We start from the raw sequence: 20,058 nt of genomic DNA, 5'->3' as shown, positions 1-20,058 counted from the left end.
GCGAATTAGTTTTTAGTACACAAGTTAGTCAATGACTGAAAACAACACGCTAAAAGTGTTCATTCAACTCTGAAAGAGTAGTCGATATGAGTCCAATAGGGACCATACACTGTAAGAGTTGATACGCTGAATATTTTGCTGTGGAGGAATGCGAAAACCTGTCACGACAAATCGGTCACCCAAGTTTAAATAATTCCGCATCCTTCACTTCGACTTTGGCCATTATCCAGTGACCATAATGTTAAAGCCAATAACAAAAGCATTAGCTAGGCAGTCATCTGATCAAGTCACCTGACTGAAAAAAAATCTTTAAAAAACCTCATGGTAGCAAATAATAGCAGCGCAATCATGAGGTAAACTATTTTGTAAAACGCTGATATTTAATTTAGCCTAAAAGTTACATGTGTGAAATCATATATAAATTAAATGGACAGAAATAGTCAATATAGCTTATATTTAATTGACCTAAAGCAGGCACCGAGAAAGACACCTCGTTTCCCAGAATGCTTTGTCGCCGCTGCAGGAGTGTCTGAATATTGTGCTTGTCTGTTTTTATATTTATGTAGCTAGCTGTATATTTATTTATTTATTAATCAAGTGTTAACGGAAACAACAAAGCGAGAATAAAGAAGACGGTATTGTTGTTTGGATCTCTGCAATGCCTCTCTTTACATCAAATCCATTCGACCAAGATGTTGGTAAGTTATGAGCTGTCACAAGGCGCCGGCTTTTGTTTTGTTTTCTCACGCCTTGGGGTCTTGCAGTTACTGCTTTCTCTGATGATAACCTACCCTACTGTATTGATGGTTTCAATAATATCTCGATGATTAAATAACTAATAATTAATGTCGTTTATTCATTATTAGAGCACAGCAGAATCTCCCTTGTTAGCTACTGCCTTTACGTTATACGCTGAAATGTCTTGCCGCTGTAGCTAGCTAGTCAGCACACTCATAATGTGTAACGTAAGATACTGCTACCTAGCTTGCTAACTAACGTCACCTTGCTAACAAAACAAGAAATGAGTACTAACTTATTTTTTTTTATATATAGACACGTAACTAGCTAATTGGCTATCAAGAAAGCTATTATTACAGTATTACTCCATTACTCATTGATCGGTCAGCCAATTGTAGTCAAGTTACGTAGTAACACAGTCAATGTGTCGCGTTTTAATGCAAGCTGGCTAGCTAAAAACCTTTGGGCAGCTAATGCTACATAAACAATGACGGTGCACTTGTTGGGAAGCTTGAAAGCTCGAAGAGACGACAACAGTGTGTTTTGAGCCAGGGCTCTACTTTCTTGTTATATAGCTGGATAATGGATATTAGCCTGTTAATGGTAATTGCTCGTTAGCTTGTGCTATCAGCTATTCTGTAACGTTACGCCGTGTTTGCCATTGTTCAATGAGTTTCTCACTAACGCTCACATTAATGAAGTTAACATGCTATTTGACAAGCGACAATTTGGGTGGCCTAATTTAAGCGGTTAATTGATTTGACTGACCTAACAAACATCTGCAAACAATTAACGAAAAATACTGTTATCCCCCAACCCCCATCCATATATGACTTGGGTAACTACATCGTTAGCTTACTGGAGTCATTGAATCAACCCCTGTTTTTCCCATTCCTCACGAATTAAGACAGTTATTTTCTGCCATTTGTTGCCCATAAATAATTAATTTGCTTGCACAGCATAGCAGGCCACGGAAACCAAATTAATAATTTTGTTTATTTTTCATAAACTTTTGTGAAAATGTAGTGTTTAATAAAATATATTAGGACAAGGTCAGTTTAGTAGAGGACCCACTTATGTCACGCGTGTCTGTCGATTATTTACTATTCTAAACCTAAGATAAAGGACACCTCAGACAATTTCAAGCATTTTGGGGGGTTGCACCTGACGTGAGAAAGTGTATTTTCATTCGTCGTTATGACGATTGGCTTTAGTAAACATGCTAGATTACATCCCGTATATGACAAGGACACTACATAAGTAGGCTATGTTATAAACGATCATTAACGATAGCCATCTGTTTACATTGCATATTTGTATTTATTAACGGTAAGCTGCTGCACGTCTCTCTTGAAAATTAGATATTTTATCTCAGGAGACAAGCCTGGATAAATAAATGTTAAATAAATAAAAATATTTAACATGCAAATGTTTGTTCATATTTTTTGTTTTAAAGACATTTTGAACATTTCCGATGAGTGCAGTAGATTCACAGTAAAGACTTTATTTTAAATGACCCACCCAAAAAAGGGTGACATGGATTTTTGAATACTCAGGGTGAATATGTACTGATGTAAATAAGAGCCCCTGTCTGTTCCCACAGTCTGTCAAGTTACCACATTTAGCCTATTGACAGATACATGCAAGAGGCAGACAAATGCAATAGATGGTTTACCTACATTGTATTCTAAATGTTTTCTCTTTTGCTTTCCAGAAAAAGCTACCAGTGAGATGAACACAGCTGAGGACTGGGGCCTGATCCTGGATATTTGTGATAAAGTAGGACAGTCACGCACAGGGTATGCTTGATTTATTTACAGCACCCTATTTTCAGACACTTACCGCAGGAACACTTATCGCAGGAGAACGGTAAATGGTTGGGTAGTGGTGTGCTTAATGTTTTGTTAGATCTGGAATCCTTTGACATCTGACTGTAACATAAAAAGGATCAGCAGATGGATCTGTAGAAAAATGCAATCACTTCCTGAAAGGAGGCAAGTTCATTTTGGGTTTTGAAGGACATTGTAAATGGGAAATCGGGTTTCTCTGAGAACCTAAGGAAGACTGTGATGAATTGCTTTATAAAGCCACTCATGGCAGATGATTGAGGGAAAGGAAAAGTAACACATAACCTGCCGTAGTAGGCCGTTCACTTCTCTTGCTTTGTGTCATTATGTGTGGTTTTGCCGGGATTCATTGCCTATGGGTAAATGAGGATGGAAGTTGATTTCACAGAACTTGCATAGACCACCGAAAAAAGTCTCTAATAAAATAAAGATAGGGTGTTGATTTTACAAGGTCCATCCTGTTAACTCTCTCATCTTTATTTAAATACCTGAATGTCTTTAACAGGATGGATGTCTATGTTTTAAAAAATGAAAAACACTAAATGTGTACTCTATCTGATCTTGTAAACACTGAGATATATGCTATTGAATAAACGAGCAATGCTCTACAGCTTGGCCATAATGGATGAGGTGCACAACGTGTTGGCTGTGTGCTTGTCCAATGTCTCAGTAGTGCATGCTGCCCCTTTGCAATTCCAGTTGTGAGAGGCAATGTTGTAGCTTTTGTCAGCACACTGATCTGAGGTTGACAAAATTTGTATGAGCAAAAGTAGGACAATTAGTTTGCTAGGAAAAATTGAGTGAAATAATTGTGGCACATTGTGATTTTTCCTGCATACAAACAGTGAGAAGTGAAATTTGTATTGGAGGGTGCAAAAATTTATGGGCGTAGCATGCATAATTGTATGCAAGCAGCCTACTATCACTTGCTCTGTGCCTGTGCTGGCACAGTTGCTCTGTGTTGGGAACATCATCTTTGACCTTGTTTGTTCAGGGACGATGTGATCCCCAGCATTCTGAGGTTATCTGCAATATGACTGCCAAAGATGTGTTAAGGTTTCATACGGTAACGGTCTGAATTTAATAAACATGTCATTAATATTGATCTGAATAAACTGCTTATAAACTGTTTAGTGCTTAGAATGTCTGAGACAGCAGTCCTTTAAAATGGGTTAGTCCAGATTCACCTGCAGCTAAAAGCCTAAGTCTGGAGAGGTCTTAGGACAGGAAAAAATTTCAGGAAGATTCAATTCAGTGGTTAATTAAACCTCTCCATGCATACCCCCAGCTGATTCCGGGTATTTGATGTTGCACCTCTAGCACACTGAAGCACAATTATTGAAGCCATTGATTAGTTGCATCATGTGTGCTTGAGCTGGAACACATCAAATACCTGGATTTGGCTGGTGGTACCTGAGGAGAGGTTTGGGAACCCCTGATCTAATGGATTGCCTCTGCAGAGGTTGTTGTTAAAACCTTCTGGCTTTGGTATAGTGAGTGTTACAATCTCGTTTTACTGTTGGACACATTTAGCTTCCTTCAGGGCTTATCCATTTTGGTTCTTTGCGCTGCATTATTTTCTCCATCTGAAGCAGTTTGTCACTGAGTATGACAGTGCAATATAAAAGGCAAGACCGATAATGTCAGTGCTTTTTTAATATGCCGGCCTAATCGTCACATTCTTTTAAAGTATTAACATCATAATAATTTTTAGGTGGACCTATTTCTCATAACATCACTTATAGCTCATAACAAACTATTTGGATCAGTCAACCCCCCCCCCCCCCCCCCCCCAGTCCCAAGTTATGCTCTTAAAATCAGTCCCAAACAGGAATAGGCTACATATTTCTGCTTGTTACATTAATGTAATGGCAGGACAATTTTTTAGAATTACTTGAGTTGGTTTCACTAAGTTCGCATCAGCAGGCCTGATATTCTCTTTGTTAAAGGGATAATGTTGTTAGAGAAAGTGTTAGCCTTGCGCTATGCTGTCGTACAGTACTGTGTAAGCCTGGGCAGCTGAGCGCGAATGAGAGCAGGGTAGCTGGCTACAGTGGCGGGTAGATAGCGCAAGCCTCTTTAGCACCAGGTCCGAATAAGAAAGTGCATCACTGCAGGTTCTATAATTAGCGCCCCTCATAGCTCTCAGTAGAAATTTGTGTAAACCGAAGACACCACCAAATATAGTGCAGCCCAACTAATCCTGATCCAGTTACACACGTTCAGGTTTCCGTCCCCGATATCAAGGCCTCACAATGCAAAGGTGTGGAAGGCTTGTGCCCCCGATGCCAGGAGCTAGTCTGCCATTTAGCCTAGTTCTGAAGTAGGCCTGTGCTTTCACATTTTTCTTTTTCAGTGCAATGTAGCTTATCTTGTCTAATATTGAGCTTGTTTTGCCTTATTTTGTCTTGTGTAAAATTCTAGTTGTTTGCCTTCCCGTATCATAGCTGGTCCATGAACATTTGTTTTTAAAATAAAATCAACATTTATGGGAAGCTGATTTTCTTTGCCTTTGAATTATAAGCTTCATGAACTGTTAAAACCCTCCCTCAGTATATCTTTCATGTGGCTTGTTGCCACTGTAGATTCCATTAAGTAGGACTGTGGCATACTCCTGTGTAGAGGCTACTTGGCCTTATTGCCAGGAGCTTTTGGCTTTGGAAAATGGTAAAAGCGCTTCACTGGTCACTTTCACTTAAGAGCACTTCTTGCATTTTAACGGCTTGTTTAGAATTATACTTGCTTATTCTCGCTGTATCAGAGTTCTACCCAGTGGATACCCAGTGAAGACAATCAGTCATAGCCTGTTTGCTTACGGGGTCATGCAGTGCATTGCTCCATTAAGAATGGCTAGTGATTTTTAATTGGCTTAGTTGGGCAGCATTTTATGATTCAGTGGAGAATTACTTTAATTCTTTTTCTTTTAAAGTTTTATTTATTTTTAAATTCAGATAAGATTACAGTCTCTTGCACTTTTTAAATTAACTCTGTGACACCGTACAACTCTGGTTGTTTAATTGTCAAGAATGTTGCATTCAGACATGAAGTTTTTCAAAGGAATTGCACAGTGTTTTTGGCTGGACTGCACCAGCGGGGCCAGCCCTACAAACGCGAATGTCTGTGACTGACTGAGTGAGTGAGGAAGTTACACCATTGGTTGACCGGATGAAGTGTGTTAGGTCCAGCCATATACTAGGTTTTGACCTGGTCTTGTTATTATATGATCTTACATTTGGCCCTTGAAGCTCACATGTGAGTACATGTGGTAAGTTTTTTGCATGCAGTATTTCTGTCATTAGTTTAAATGTATTATTAGTCATGAACATTTCCATAATGCCACGTAGGACGTTTATTATGTTTAGCTTTGTAGACAAATGAATCCAGTACCTTATTTTGGCACCTGTTGTTGTTTATGCTGTACTATAATTATTCAGCTGGTACATCTCTGCTGCACTGCAGAGCTCAGTGGAAAGGGATTGAGCCTCAAGATCCAGGTATATCCGTGTGGAATATTACCAAATTATGAAATCCTAAGTAGTAAAAACCTAGGCCTATATTATTCAAGAAAATGAAAATCATAGACACTATTAACAGTATAGCGTTGGTGTTTTCTGATAAATATGTTTGTGTGACTTGTTTTACAGGCCCAAAGAATGCCTTCGGTCAGTGATGAGGAGAGTGAACCATAAGGACCCACATGTTGCTATGCAGGCGCTGACAGTAAGTGAACACAGGGCTCACCATAGTCTGCCAGTATTGAGTATAAATATTACAACAGTGTCTTTGTAATACTGCATTTAGAGTGCTCTGTCTGCTCAGTTTCGGCACTGTACAATGAAAATAAACTCTTTATAAGAAAGGTTCATGAGAAAATAAAGAGACAAACTACATTTTATTTTGTTATCCATTTTAATAGGGATTAACAAACTGGACTACTGAAAATATTTCAGGTTGAGTTCTGACACCAGTACAAGAGGATATAGGCCTATGTGGAAGTTAATAAGTATTTTTTCAGGGTGTGGAATTAAAACTTGCGACCAGCCAAATACTGTTAAAATTTTGATTGCGACTGGTACGATTTTCTACTATAGTAGCCGCTTTGGCAGGTAACCAACCAGGTTGTGTTGTATTGCACGGTGATGTTGCTGGTAAAATGTTGATAATGTGTAATTTCCACAAGCCACTCTGGCCCTAGGGAGAAAAAAGTTAATGCACTGATTTTTAAATTTTTTTTTACACAGTTGTCAATACAGAGATAACGTTGCTACTGTAGATTACATAGCAGGCTTCTTGGAGTGTTCAAAACCAGGCATGACTCAGTGCTAGATATTCTGTGGGCAGAAGGAAAATGATGAGTCTAGGAAGGCCGCATGGCCGGGTTTCATCACCGTCTTTATGTTCTTTTGTTGTTGGGATGTGTCAGAGGACAAGAGCAAGCTGTCTGCCATTCTTCTTTATTTCTTCGGCCGGTTTAGACTCAGAGAATGAGCAAGGATGGATGCATAAAGAAAATGTTTAGTTTCTTTTAACTAGGGAATCGCTGCTTGCAATTGCTATCCTCAGAGGAAAGTGTTGCTCGCTAAACTGATACTAGTCATTGGAATGTGGGGTGTATGCCATATATGACACTGGATGCAAGCACAATATTTGTGTTCAAGACGGTAATCTTTGAAACTACCCAGTGCGGACACTGGCCATCTGATCCATCCAGTGAGTCGTTGCTTATAATTAAATACTGAAATCTGCATTGGTATGTCAGCAACTAAGATGCACACCTTTCTGCATTTTTCTTATTGTAGCTTCTTGGGGCATGTGTATCAAACTGTGGTAAAATTTTTCATCTAGAAGTTTGCTCCAGAGATTTTGCAAGTGAAGTCAGCAATGTCTTGAATAAGGTAAGTGTTATTTTCTTTTGTCCATAAGCTCTGTATTACTCGAAATTAATGGAGTTTACATAAATCTGATGGGGTTGGCAAATTGTCCAAGACTAACAATGCTGAGAGCATATAACAGCAAATAATCACACCAGTTTTTCTGATCACAAAACCATGACAGAAGCGTGACTTGTGTTTTATATGTGCAATGTAGACTCGTTTAGATACCGTAGAATTGCAGTTTGCAGTTGTACTTGGATCCCTGTGCTTAAATGCTGATCTGTTCCTCCTATCGGAGAGCTCATCCCTGAATATGACATTGTACCTGATATGTATAGCCTGATATGATAACTTGATATGATAAACCTGTTGGCCAAATGAGTGAGTGATATCAAAATAAATGAGAAGATGCTATGCCAAATAAAGCATAATTAACTGAGGAGAAAGTGAATGAAAGCATGTTCCTTGATAGTACTATCTTACCAATGGAACCTGTTTTCCTGTAATTTATGATAAGATAACATAAGATGTTGATCATATTAGCTTGTTAATGCATAGTATGTATATCATATGTGAAAATAAGCTGATATTTGTTTTTTGCTGATAGTAATATGTTAAAATGAGTTTGAGATTCCTTGACGTACTGTTATTAGGTCGGAACATTTTAGATCTGGACCACACCCTACTGCTGAATACTTAAAACTGAGCTGGAATTTCCTTAAGGGATAGTCGGCCCATTGATCCATTTACACCTCAAGAAATGAGTCTGGTCTATTTCAGGGTCACCCGAAAGTGTGTGAGAAGTTGAAAGCACTAATGGTGGAATGGGCAGAGGAGTTCCGGAATGATCCCCAGCTCAGCCTGATCTCAGCCATGATTAAGAACCTGAAAGAGCAGGGCGTGGCCTTCCCCACGGCGGGATCCCAGGTGGGCAGAACCGCGAGGGCTGTGCGCCTCGCTCATCGATGGTCACAGCAAGGGGTTGCGTTTCTGGTTTTAGTCCGTGATCAGGATGAATGGGTGGGCATTTATTAAAAGTTCATTGAAAAGGGGGGTTTTACATATACAAATGGGACAGTTGACCCTGGGGTGGGGGAAGGTTAAACTCTGTCCACTCTTACTGTATGTATATGACTCTTTAAACATCTTGGTATTGAGTTCATCATTTTAACTGAAGGATTGAACATTGGCTCTTACTAAATGACTACTGCAGACACAATAAGGGAAGTGCTCATGCTGAGAGGCTGAAATGGAGTGTGTAAACAAAATGTACTGCGAATAATGTATTGAGCATTTCAATCTTGTGGAAAATTGTTCATTTCTCATTTTAGGCAGCAGAACAGGCTAAGGCAAGCCCTGCTTTAGTAGCTAAAGACCCCTCTATCACAGTAAACAAAAAGGAAGAGGAGGACTTGGCTAAAGGTAAGGTGTGCTTGCAAATAAATCCACTTCTTAGATGAAAACATAATGTGAGATTCATATTTATCATTTAATTGTGCTGAGTCGGCTGGATGATGATTAAAAAATAATCACCAGCCAGCCTAATACTGTGAAAAAGTATTTACCCCCCTTTCCTGATTTCCTCTATTATTTGTCACACTGAATGTTTTCAGATCTTTAGGCAAAATGTAATATTAGACAAAGGAAACCTGAGTAAACACAAAACGATTATTTTTTTAACGATTATTGCATTTATTTAATGAAAAAAGTAATCAAACTCCCATATCAACCACTTGGAAAAAGTAAACTTAATAATTAGTTGTGCCACCTTTAGCATCAATAACTGCAACCAAATGCTTCCTATGATTGGATCAGTCTTTCCCATCACAGTGGAGGAATTTTAGCCCACTCTTATTTGCAGAACTGCTTTAAATCAGACAATTTGGTGGCTTTTTGAGAATTAACTTCTCATTTCAGGTCCTGCTACAGCCTCTCTGTTGGTTTCAAGACAGGACTTCATCTAGGACACTCCAAAATTTTAATTTTGTTTTTTTTTCAGCTGTGTTCAATCAGTTGAATCTAATTATCAGTTAAATTTGGTTAATTGGTTGATGGAGTAACTAAGGGAGAAATTACTGTTTCACATGGGTGATATGGGAGTTCGATAACTTTTTTTTATTAAATAAACAAAGTAATAATTGTAAAAATGTGTTTTTGTGTTTACTCAGGTTACTTGCATTTTGTCTGAAGGTCTGAAACCATTCAGTCTGACAAATATGCAATAATAGAGGAAATCAAATACTTTTTCATGGTACTATATAAATATCATTTTTATATACAGATCAAAAATATAACAAGAACAAACAGGACAGCCAAGCAAAAAAAATAAAATGAAAAAGAAGGGGGTGGGTGTCAAGTTTTGTTGCAAAAGGCATTAAGCTATATATTGCCATTCCCAACAGCTATTTAAAGAGAAAGGAGAACTTTTCTCTGTTAAAACTAGTTGTTGTCAGGCGCTCCAAAATGAAAACATAAATTAAAATAAGTGACAGGTTGCACCGGTCGACAGTGACGTACCTAAGTGAAATTGGGAGCGTGTGAGTGCTGTGGCTGTTATTTCACACACTGCTACATTGTAATCCTGGAAAAGTGCAGTGCAGGGGGCGGCTCGGTTGTTTATGCTACAGTACCTTGGGTTTGGCTTAGTCGGCAGAATCGTGGACACCACCAGTAATCCAACTTCACGCTGATTGCGTTTCGGTGCTGCCAGCATTTGAGGACAAGGGGAGGGGCGCTTATCTTTCACTAGAGGTGGCCGGGACTACTGTGCGGACGCATTTTAAACCCATGTACTGTATGAGCTTTTATGTGTGGAGAAAGTCCACTGTGGGAAAGGTATATCCCTAAGGGAAAAGCTGAGCCAGTAATCCTTTAATATTTCTTTAAAAACACGAAGGAGGGGTGGATGTGACGTGGCTATCCATTACACAAAATACAGTCGATTATGTTGGATCTGAATATGTTGAAAATGCTGAACTTAAACTAAACAGAAGCCTTGAATTTTTTTAATTTTTAAACTGTTATGGTGTAGATCCCAAATATGTGCTTAGAATGCTCTACTGGTAATTTAAAGCAGTGGAGTGCTTCCACACTTAGAATTTAAAAAAAAAACAGTCAGAAAGACTTAGCTGCTGTTTAAAGGGTTAAAAAGGCTTGAGTGATAAGCCACAGATTCCTGTGTCACCTTCATTGACATGAGTTGGCAGAAGAGGAGGTAGCCAGTGGATTGCTGCAGCATGTACAGACTCGTCAGCTTGTGCTCCTCTCTGTCCTCCAGCCATTGAGCTGTCCCTGAAGGAGCAGAGGACCCCCCAGGCCCCCCTCTCCTCCCTCTACCCCAGCACCTCAGGCCTGGTCTCCAACCACAAGCCCGAGGGCAGGAAGGTGCGGGCCATCTACGACTTTGAAGCTGCTGAAGACAACGAGCTGACGTTCAAATCGGGAGAGATCATCACCATCCTGGATGACAGGTAGACTCCACCAACCAACCAACCCCGTTTACTTTCAACGTTCTGTCAGTCTATCAGTGATTATTGTAGTAGAGTGCTATTGCGAAACCACTTGTCAGACAATATTTTGCAATTGGCATGGTTACTATAGTAGTTTTTATATTGTTGTCTCATTTTACTGTGTGCTGTTCCTGACCTGTTAATCAAGATGATAAGGAATGACCCTTTTGGTTTCATTGTCAAAGAAAAAGTAGAAAAGTATTTTTTCCAAGTTTTGAATTTGGTATAATTCATATTGCACTTTTCACAAAGGGCCCATATGTCGAAGCACTGCACAGACAGTCCATAGCGATCATTCTTGTTGCTCCAGTAATTTGGTCGATGTTCAGTTCTTTTTTTTTTCCTGTTGTGTTTTTTCCTCTATTTTCCTTTTCTTCACATAGTGACCCCAACTGGTGGAAGGGGGAAACGTATCAAGGAGTGGGCCTGTTCCCCTCTAACTTTGTGACCGCAGACCTCACGGCGGAGCCTGAGATGAGTGAGTGTGCGCCTTCCTGGCTTCCTCTGCGCCTGCGCTGGGCTCCGCCCTGCCCTTCATCCCTCTCACCCTCTCTGTCCGTCTCGCTGCAGTGAAAACGGAGAAGAAAACGGTGCAGTTCAGCGACGAGGTGCAGGTGGAGACCATCGAACCCGAACCAGAACCCGTGTACATCGATGAGGTGAGAGAAATCCAGTCTTTTTGTATCTTGTGAAATGAAGCGCCGTCCAATAAGTTAATCCATCTCGCGTGGCCAGGGCCAGCTTTGCCAGTTATTTGCATCAGCTTAGGGTGGACAAAGTGTATTTGGTGGACAGGTGTGACTATTATTCACAGCAAGGATGGACTAACATTTCTTCTCTCTCAGTGACTCCATGCTATGCATGTTAGTGGCCAGTGGTGTTTAAAATTACACAGCTCTACGAAGGTCAGTTGTGACTGTGTTTTATCCTCTAGGAAAAAATGGACCAGTTGTTGCAGATGATCCAAAGTGCCGACCCCACAGACAATCAGCCAGACGCCACCGAACTCCTTCAGCTGGAGGGTAGGACACGTCTCCATCATCTAGCACTAAAACCCACCTCTGACTACATTACATTACATTCATTTGGCAGATGCTTTTATCCAAAGCGACATACAGTAAGTGCATACCGAAGGTCATTGTTCAATAATCATTTTGTAACAGTTATTCATAGCCATGAATACATTAAGTCCAGTTCACACAGTAAAAATTACTCTGACCTAACCTATGCTCAAACTAGGAGGCATGGCGAGGTACAACATCAAGATATTGATACAAAGTACAATATGAGTGCTGGATGGATGTACATGTAAAATGAAAGTGGCACAGGAGGTGCATGTGTAACATGAAAGTGCTATAGGAACAAAGTAGGGGGATTTCAGTGAAAAAAAGTATCCCAGATTAGGAGTGCCTGGCAAGGCTGTGATAGTTAGTCCAGGTATACTCTGAAGAGATGAGTCTACAGACAACGGTGGAAGATGGACAATGACTGAGTGGTTTATAGAGGAACAGGGAGTTTGTTCCACCACTGGGGAGCTAGGGTGGAAACCCACACCTGCAGTACAAACCAGCACTAAACCCACCTCTGACTACCACACACCTGCAGTACAAACCAGCACTAAACCCACCTCTGACTACCTCACACCCACAGTACAAACCAGCACCAAACCCACCTCTGACTACCTCACACCCACAGTACAAACCAGCACTAAACCCACCTCTGACTACCACACACCTGCAGTACAAACCAGCACTAAACCCACCTCTGACTACCTCACACCCACAGTACAAACCAGCACTAAACCCACCTCTGACTACCACACACCTGCAGTACAAACCAGCACTAAACCCACCTCTGACTACCTCACACCCACAGTACAAACCAGCACTAAACCCACCTCTGACTAACTCACACCCACAGTACAAACCAGCATTAAACCCACCTCTGACTACCTCACACCTGCAGTACAAACCAGCACTAAACCCACCTCTGACTACCAAACACCTGCAGTACAAACCAGCTCTAAACCCACCTCTGACTACCACACACCTGCAGTACAAACCAGCACTAAACCCACCTCTGACTACCTCACACCTGCAGTACAAGCCAGCACTAAACCCACCTCTGACTGTCTCTTTGTTTTATCAGGTGCCTGCAATCAGATGGGTCCCCTTATCGACCAGAAACTAGAAGATATTGACAGGTGCTCAAATGCCTTAATGGTTTGAAGAGTTGTGTGAGACCAAGTCCGCCATTTAAATGCTTGAAGCTACGTAGCTGTGTATTTTAAAATGTAGTATTTGAGTAGAAAAGATTTGAAGAAACAAGTGTGTGTATTTTATAGTGTAGGGCAAAGAGAACATTCTGGAACATATTATATGCAACACTTATTAAAATGAGCAATTATATGCAACACTTATTAAAATGAGCAATTCATCTTTTTATACAAATTGAAATTAAATTAGTTTATTAATAGCCACATTTTAACCTTAATTCCACATTTCATATTTATTTGACCTGCAGAATTGGCCGTTTCCTGTTAGGGGGGGTGGGCCTCTGTGCACTCTGTGACAGGCGTGTCCGTGGTCTTTCAGGAAACACTCGGAGCTGTCGGATCTGAACGTGAAGGTGATGGAGGCGCTCTCCCTGTACGCCAAGCTGATGAACGAGGACCCCGTGTACGCCATGTACACCAAGCTGCAGAGCCAGCAGTACTACGTGCAGCAGCCTCCCTCCGGCTCCCAGCAGGTGGGGCCCACTTTACCGCCAGATATGCGGTAGTGCTATCGCCTGTCCTCCGCTAAAAACCAGTCAGCTGTGTATAGGCTTGCTATTCGGTTTTGTCTTTCTTTTAACATAGAGAGATGGACAGACAGATGCTAGAGAGAGAGAGAGATGGACAGACAGCCTCATCAGTGGACGTTCAAATAAGTACTTTGTTTCTGCATATAGTTTTTATATTTATTCATGCATATTTGCTGCACAGAATCTCTACACTAGGCCCTGACAAATGTCTGTTTGTATTATAACAAGATGAAGTAATGACGTTTTACTAACTTCAAAATCTTTATTTTCTAAAATTTCAAATTAAATTGTGTTAGAAAGTGTCCAAAAATCTAAATAAACTAAAGGACGATCATCAGGCCCTAAATTATAGGAGTTATGCTTAATCATTTTAATCACACCAGGGTGGTTTCTTAGACCTTCAGTGTGTAAGTCACACTATACAGTACTTCATTTAATTGCCTCAAGAAGTTTAAAACTTTAAACTATCATCTACCAAGATTTACATTGCAGGAGAAATTGCCTGAGCGGTTTTAATACAAGTTGCATAATTATTCCCATAAACACAGGATCGCCGTATGTTAGAGACACCTAATCCCATTCACCCTTGTGAGGATCGTTTTGCAGCCTGTATAACTGGAAGAATTTTTAACCACCGGTTTACAGCAACATTACGTTTCTAATAATATTAACTTTATTGATGAAGCACCTTTCGTACATGAAATGTAGCTCAAAGTGCTTTACATTCAGAACTAATATCAAAACAATTTCAAAAAATGGAATATAAAATACAACAAAATAAGGCAATGCAAACATAATCTAAAACAATATAAAGCCGATATGAATAAAATAATACAGGATAAAATAAAAAACTGATATTTTATGACAATTTAACAGTGGTCTCTTGCTTTATTAAATTACTGATGGAGGTTACTTTTTCCTAATCATTCAGCTGAATTGACATGGTTCTAAAATTCTGTGTAATTGGGGAAGTGTCTTCAGTTGTGAAATATGTATGAAACGCAGCGTGCTTTTTTGAGGGTGCTTTAGTGTTCCTTTCTTACAGTACGGGACCTGCAGCACATCACGTAACATAACAGAACATAACATAACATAACACAATGAGGAAAACAGGCCATACAGCCCAACAATGCTCACCATTTTCCTGACTAAACTGTACGTGTGCGTACCTGCTGGCTGTACACTCTCTAGTGAATCATACTGAGCTAGAGCTAGTTTCCAGGAATAAAGATAAATCTAAGCTTGTTAGCAGGCATGTACCGCACACATCAATATGAGATAAGCATGCATTTTCTTGAGTGACCTGGATGTCATAACATTGATATAGTTGAGTGAAGTATGATCAGTGCGACTATGAGAGCAGTTGCACATTATTCATAGAGCACTGTGCTTGTGTTTGAGGCCTACACTTTATACCCGTATTTTTTGTCAGCCTAATCATAATATGCTAATATGCTAAAAATAGTGTTATACTCCAGAAGCCTCTAGCGTCATTGTGTCCAGTGCTAAATCTCCACCCACATGGAGCATGAGATGGGCTCTTGATCACTTTGGCAGGAGACAGGCTAACATAGTCAGGAAGCGGTCCTGCTGAAAAGTCCCTTCCCTCTTCAGATAAGGCCGCAACAGCATTTTGGGACCTTTGAACCTGTCTGTCTGCGATATCCTTTCCTCTGCTTGCATGTGACCTGTGACCTCAGGCTGTCAAACATCCAATCGTTTGCATGACAATAAGCTGTTCACCCTGACCATGAAAAGGAAAACAATCCTTTGAATTGTAGCTTAAAGATCAAAGCAACATCAGCCTGTTTGACTAGTGGAGAATGACATGTTGATGATTATCTCACCAATGAGTGTTGTAGTTTGAGCGGGATTCTCCAGTGTGTCTGAAAATGCTCAGTTCAGCATTTGTTGAATTCCTTTATTTCTCTCACTCCCTCTCCCCCCCTCTCTCTCTCTGTCCCTCTCTCACTCCCTCTCCCTGTCTCTGCCTCCCCTTCTCCCTCTCTCTTTCCCTCTCTCTCTCTGTCTCCCCCTCTCTCACTCCCCCTACCTCTCTCTCTCCTGCTCTCCCTCTCTCTCTCTCCCTCTCTCTCTCTCTCTGCAGGTTTACCCAGGCCAGGCCCCTGTGATGGGGTCCCTACCACAGGGTTACAGCATGCCTCCTGAGCAGCTGCCCTCACTCAACCAGACGGGACTGCCCCCAAGTCCTGGCCCCGCCCCCACAATGGCTGGCCAGCCTGCACCCAGGTAAAAGGTCAATGGTGAAAGTCACCATTTTGTGACAGCACACTGGCTTGTGCTCGCTACTGTTGGTTTGTAATTGACAGATGCCATTCATAGACAGACAATATATGTATATACACACTGCAGTCATGTATTCCACTGACTTTTGTTTATAAACCCACCTTGGTTAAAGCCAGCCCTCATGGCATCTTTGTTCTACCACAGCATGATGGTGAATTCGGCCCCAGGTGGCGCGTACCCCACCCAGCCCGCCATGTACAGCCCCCCGCCGGGCACCACGGACCCCGCATACCTGGGGTCCATGAACGGAGCGGGCGGGACGGGCCAGATGCCCAACTACACGGCAGCCTCTCAGAACATGGCGCCCGCTGCTGAGGGCCAGCAGCCCCTGTACTCCCAGAAGGCTCTGCTGTAGGACTTCCCCAGGGACTCTCAATCCAGGAAACCCTCCCTCACCAGAAACCTGCACTGGATTGTCAGCGCCCTCCTTCTCCAGCAGGGGGCAGTGAAGTGAAGCACGGGATGGGATGCACACCGGTGTACAGCACACGGCTGGTCTCTAATGGAAAGGGGTGACGTTAGCAGTTTTGTTTTTTGTTTTTTGTTAAGGAACACTATTTAGTGGAAGGATGCTGACTACACTAGGCTATGTCATTGTGTAACCGTTGCAAGATTTTAAGATTACTAAAGACTCGTTGCCAGTTGCGGTATGGCTGAATAAAAAAATCCATGCATATATTGTATATATAACAGAATTTTTTTTTTGTTTTGTCTATGGCAGGCTCATCTTGTTGGCCTTCCTGTTCTCATTAGCATCTCTTTACTCAGTGTTAATTTGATTTACATTTCAGTATATTTGAATGAGATATAGATATGTTTTTTGTAGTGTATTTTAATTTATATTTGATTTTTATTATCATTATTATGAAATATTCATTTTAATGCACAACACAGTCAGGAATTTTCTGAGGATTGAAAAATAAATCATGTCTACATAATATTCTGCCTAATCCAGTTATAGAATACTTTTCATACAAAAAAAAAAACCTCATTTTCAAAATCTGTGTTGCCACCAGAAATTGTACGTTGGATAGACTTGACTAATAAGTTTTTTATGGGCCATTAACAAAGACTGTTGATATGAGTTTTTCTCCGTAGTTCTTTTTTTTTTCTATTTTTCTTTTAAACAAATCGTGGGACCAGGGATTCACAGTTTTGCACTTTTGTTGAACTTCCAGGCTGCGGCACATTAGTCACTCGGAATGATTCAGGAAAACACTTATGAATTAAGGGTTCCCCTCCCTTATCGTGGAGCTGCACGGATGTTCTCCTCGACTGAACAGTGTTAAAGACTTCCCCCTGAGGCCTGCGCTTACCGTGTGTGACAGTCTGCGGGTCATCCCTTCAGCTGCAGGGTCCACATTACTGTACATTGGCATTGTGCAGAGCTCTCTCGCCTGGCCGTTCACCTCTTTACCTCTCCAGCACGCTGACTCAGCGAGGCCGTGCTGCCGATGAGAAGGAGTAAGGCCAGTCTGTGAGCTCCACATTACACTGCCCTCGGCTGGGAGTCCAGCCCAGGGCCTGCAAACGAGGCGTGGAGCCAGTTTTCTCCGGTTACCACCCTTCCCACCTTTGACCTGGGAGCTGTAAACAGGGCCTCTGATACAGTCCTCATGGTTTAAGTATTAAACGTTAATGGCCCTTAAGCATAGTGAAGCTGTTGGAACCGTGCCCAACTGTTATCATGTGTGCATTTATGGCAAATGCATCATTAGTGTGCATTTACTGTGCGGTAAGACCACATCCGATGCGAGTTACGGCTGTGTTTGAGTTGAAGAAAATCTGAACTTGTGGCTCAAGCTAAAATGTTGAATTTTTGCATCAAAATTGCGGTTTCTGGTGCCGCGTTCCTTGCTAACAGCCTATAATGACTTGAGACTGACTTTTTAAAAACTTGATTTAGAAATGGCAGGATACATTTGAATATTACACTACGAAAACCATCCTGAGATGTCATGGGAAGAGATGGAGATATTGTTGTACACGGTGACTACATACTATGGAGTGAGTACTCTTGATACAAGAAGCATATTACACAGTGATCGCATAATGTGGAAACGGTGTCCATGATAGTTTTCAGAAGCTAGTTCTACTCAAGCTTAGAGTGATTCTTCCGGTTCGGTCTGTGCGCCCTGTGTACGGCCGGGCAATGCTGAACACTTTCAACTTTTTTGTTTCACCGGTGCTCCTTGTGATCGAACACTTTAGGATATACAATATATAAATATGTATGTATACAGTACACTTTTATTATCTATTTAAAATTCTTGTTCATGTGACAAAGGGAATCCTTTATTGTAGCTGGTTCTCGATTAGGCTTCTGTTTCAGCCTTGTCTGTTTAGGTACTGAGGCCTGGTGGGGTTAATGTGATGATCGTTTTTTCTTGCGACCAAGCAATAGTACATGTATGTAAAAAAAAATAAAAAAAAAAGAATAAAAAAAACCCACTGAATCTCCAATCCGAGTTCTTTCTGCATGTATGTACTTTGTAGCAGAGTGTCTCGCTGGACACTACCGTATACAAATAAAAAAGAATATTTAAACAAAAAAAGAAAAGTCAAAAGCAACAGTTGGATGTTGCGTGCTTTCTTTTTGTACAAGTGATATTTATACAGTATGTATGTGTATGTCTCATTCAGAAATTCCCCTGCGTACACGATTCATCTCTTTATTTTTCTCTGACTATGGAAGGTTAATTATCTTGCACTATGTCTCTCTTTAAAAAAAAAACCCAAACTGAAAGCATTGATTGATAGATCTTATGTTAAGAGTTGAATTTGGAACATGGTCATTTGCCTGAATCATGTATTGGGCTTCAATAAAATAAATAGATATGCACATTGAATTGTATGTATGTTTCTTCATAGTTTACGTGTGAGCAAAATTATGGAGTGACTTTTTTGTAATATTAGCTTCAATTGGTTCAATTGTTTTGTTTGTTGTCGTTTCTTTTTTTTAACTACAATGAGCTAATCTACAATGTGTGATTAGTTTAGGGAACAAATATTGAAACCGCCATCATCACAAGCATCAGTTGGATTTTGATCTGATTATATTTTACTAAGAATATTTGATTAGTTGTAGTTCAGGACACAGCAAACCAATGTGGGGTTACATTTCAGTTTATTTGGGCTCATGAAATAGCCCCCACAGTACATGTGTTCAAGAATTAGATGCTGGTGATGAGAAATCAAAATGTCACTTGATACTTTTTAACTGTATATCTTGCAATTACAAAAATATCCTGGTGTTTCTCACAACAGGGCCAAGGGTCTAACACCAGTCCTTATGCAAAATCCTAAACAAAACTGTTGGGGCCTGGGAATGGCTCCATTCACCTATGAAATAAAGCTACACAATCTCCAAGCTTACATGATGTCTCTCTTGTGGTTGCTTTTCATACCAACGGAACAGTTGTGCAGTGTCCTAGTGTAATATAGGATTTCAGCATAAATGAATGGTCAGTTCACTGCAATTTGCACTGGGTTATGAGGGAGAGAATATGATTCTTGACTGGGTAGCTGACATTGTTAACCTGCAACCCAGGGGCCTGTTTTACCAAGCAGGATAACTGCAGTAACACCTGGAACCCTTCTAAATCTGAAACATGGACTAAGGGAGAAAAAAGGCTTTTCTGGGTTTTACTCGGTGCAGTTATCCAGGTAACTCCGTAATCCTGCTTTGTGGTACATGCCCCTGGTCCCTGTTTTCTTTTTTCACCTTGAAATCCACAACCGCTTCAGACTAAGGAAGCCAGGTGATGTAAGTTAATGTAATGTTGATTTACGATGTAAGCAGCTGCTTTAATCGGTCTATTAAGTCCAGAGTAACAACAAAAACCAGCAGGTCCTAATCTGTGGCTCTCTGGGCCTAGGCCTGTAGACCACCCTTGTTCTAAAACACCTGCTAGGATAAAACTACTGTTATCCACTAGGTGGTGCTAGGAATGCACATACAAATGAAATGTCACAAGA

At 40.8% G+C, this 20,058-nt stretch overlaps 1 protein-coding gene across 3 annotated transcripts; it reads left to right on the top strand.

The window, feature by feature from the left end:
* Window positions 1–315: 315 nt before the first annotated feature.
* On the top strand, window positions 316–19,455 carry stam (signal transducing adaptor molecule (SH3 domain and ITAM motif) 1). 3 transcript variants are annotated; one of them, XM_035412539.1, is made up of 14 exons: window positions 320–698; window positions 2,453–2,537; window positions 6,230–6,305; window positions 7,385–7,480; window positions 8,240–8,386; window positions 8,791–8,881; window positions 10,737–10,929; window positions 11,352–11,446; window positions 11,539–11,627; window positions 11,903–11,990; window positions 13,117–13,171; window positions 13,563–13,716; window positions 15,881–16,023; window positions 16,225–19,455. In XM_035412539.1, the coding sequence occupies exons 1-14, from the start codon at window positions 659–661 to the stop codon at window positions 16,433–16,435; spliced, it is 1,563 nt and encodes a 520-aa protein (XP_035268430.1). In that variant the 5' UTR covers window positions 320–658; the 3' UTR covers window positions 16,436–19,455. The 3 variants fall into 3 exon arrangements, with proteins under 3 accessions (XP_035268432.1, XP_035268430.1, XP_035268431.1); XM_035412540.1 differs by lacking the exon at window positions 320–698 and adding an exon at window positions 791–1,341; XM_035412541.1 differs by lacking the exons at window positions 15,881–16,023; window positions 16,225–19,455 and adding an exon at window positions 13,829–15,738 and having other exon boundaries at window positions 316–698.
* Window positions 19,456–20,058: the final 603 nt, after the last annotated feature.

This window comes from Anguilla anguilla, chromosome 4 (assembly GCF_013347855.1).
Source record: "Anguilla anguilla isolate fAngAng1 chromosome 4, fAngAng1.pri, whole genome shotgun sequence".
NCBI lineage: Eukaryota > Metazoa > Chordata > Actinopteri > Anguilliformes > Anguillidae > Anguilla > Anguilla anguilla.
Note: the sequence above shows the minus strand (reverse complement) of the source record. Positions and strands in the feature narration are given on the sequence as shown.

Coding starts and splice junctions, on each gene's coding strand:
- stam (XM_035412539.1), top strand. CDS start 659: ATGCCTCTCTTTACATCAAATCCATTCGACCAAGATGTTG. Junction 699..2,452: donor TCCATTCGACCAAGATGTTG/GTAAGTTATGAG, acceptor TTTGCTTTCCAG/AAAAAGCTACCAGTGAGATG. Junction 8,387..8,790: donor TCCCCACGGCGGGATCCCAG/GTGGGCAGAACC, acceptor TTCTCATTTTAG/GCAGCAGAACAGGCTAAGGC.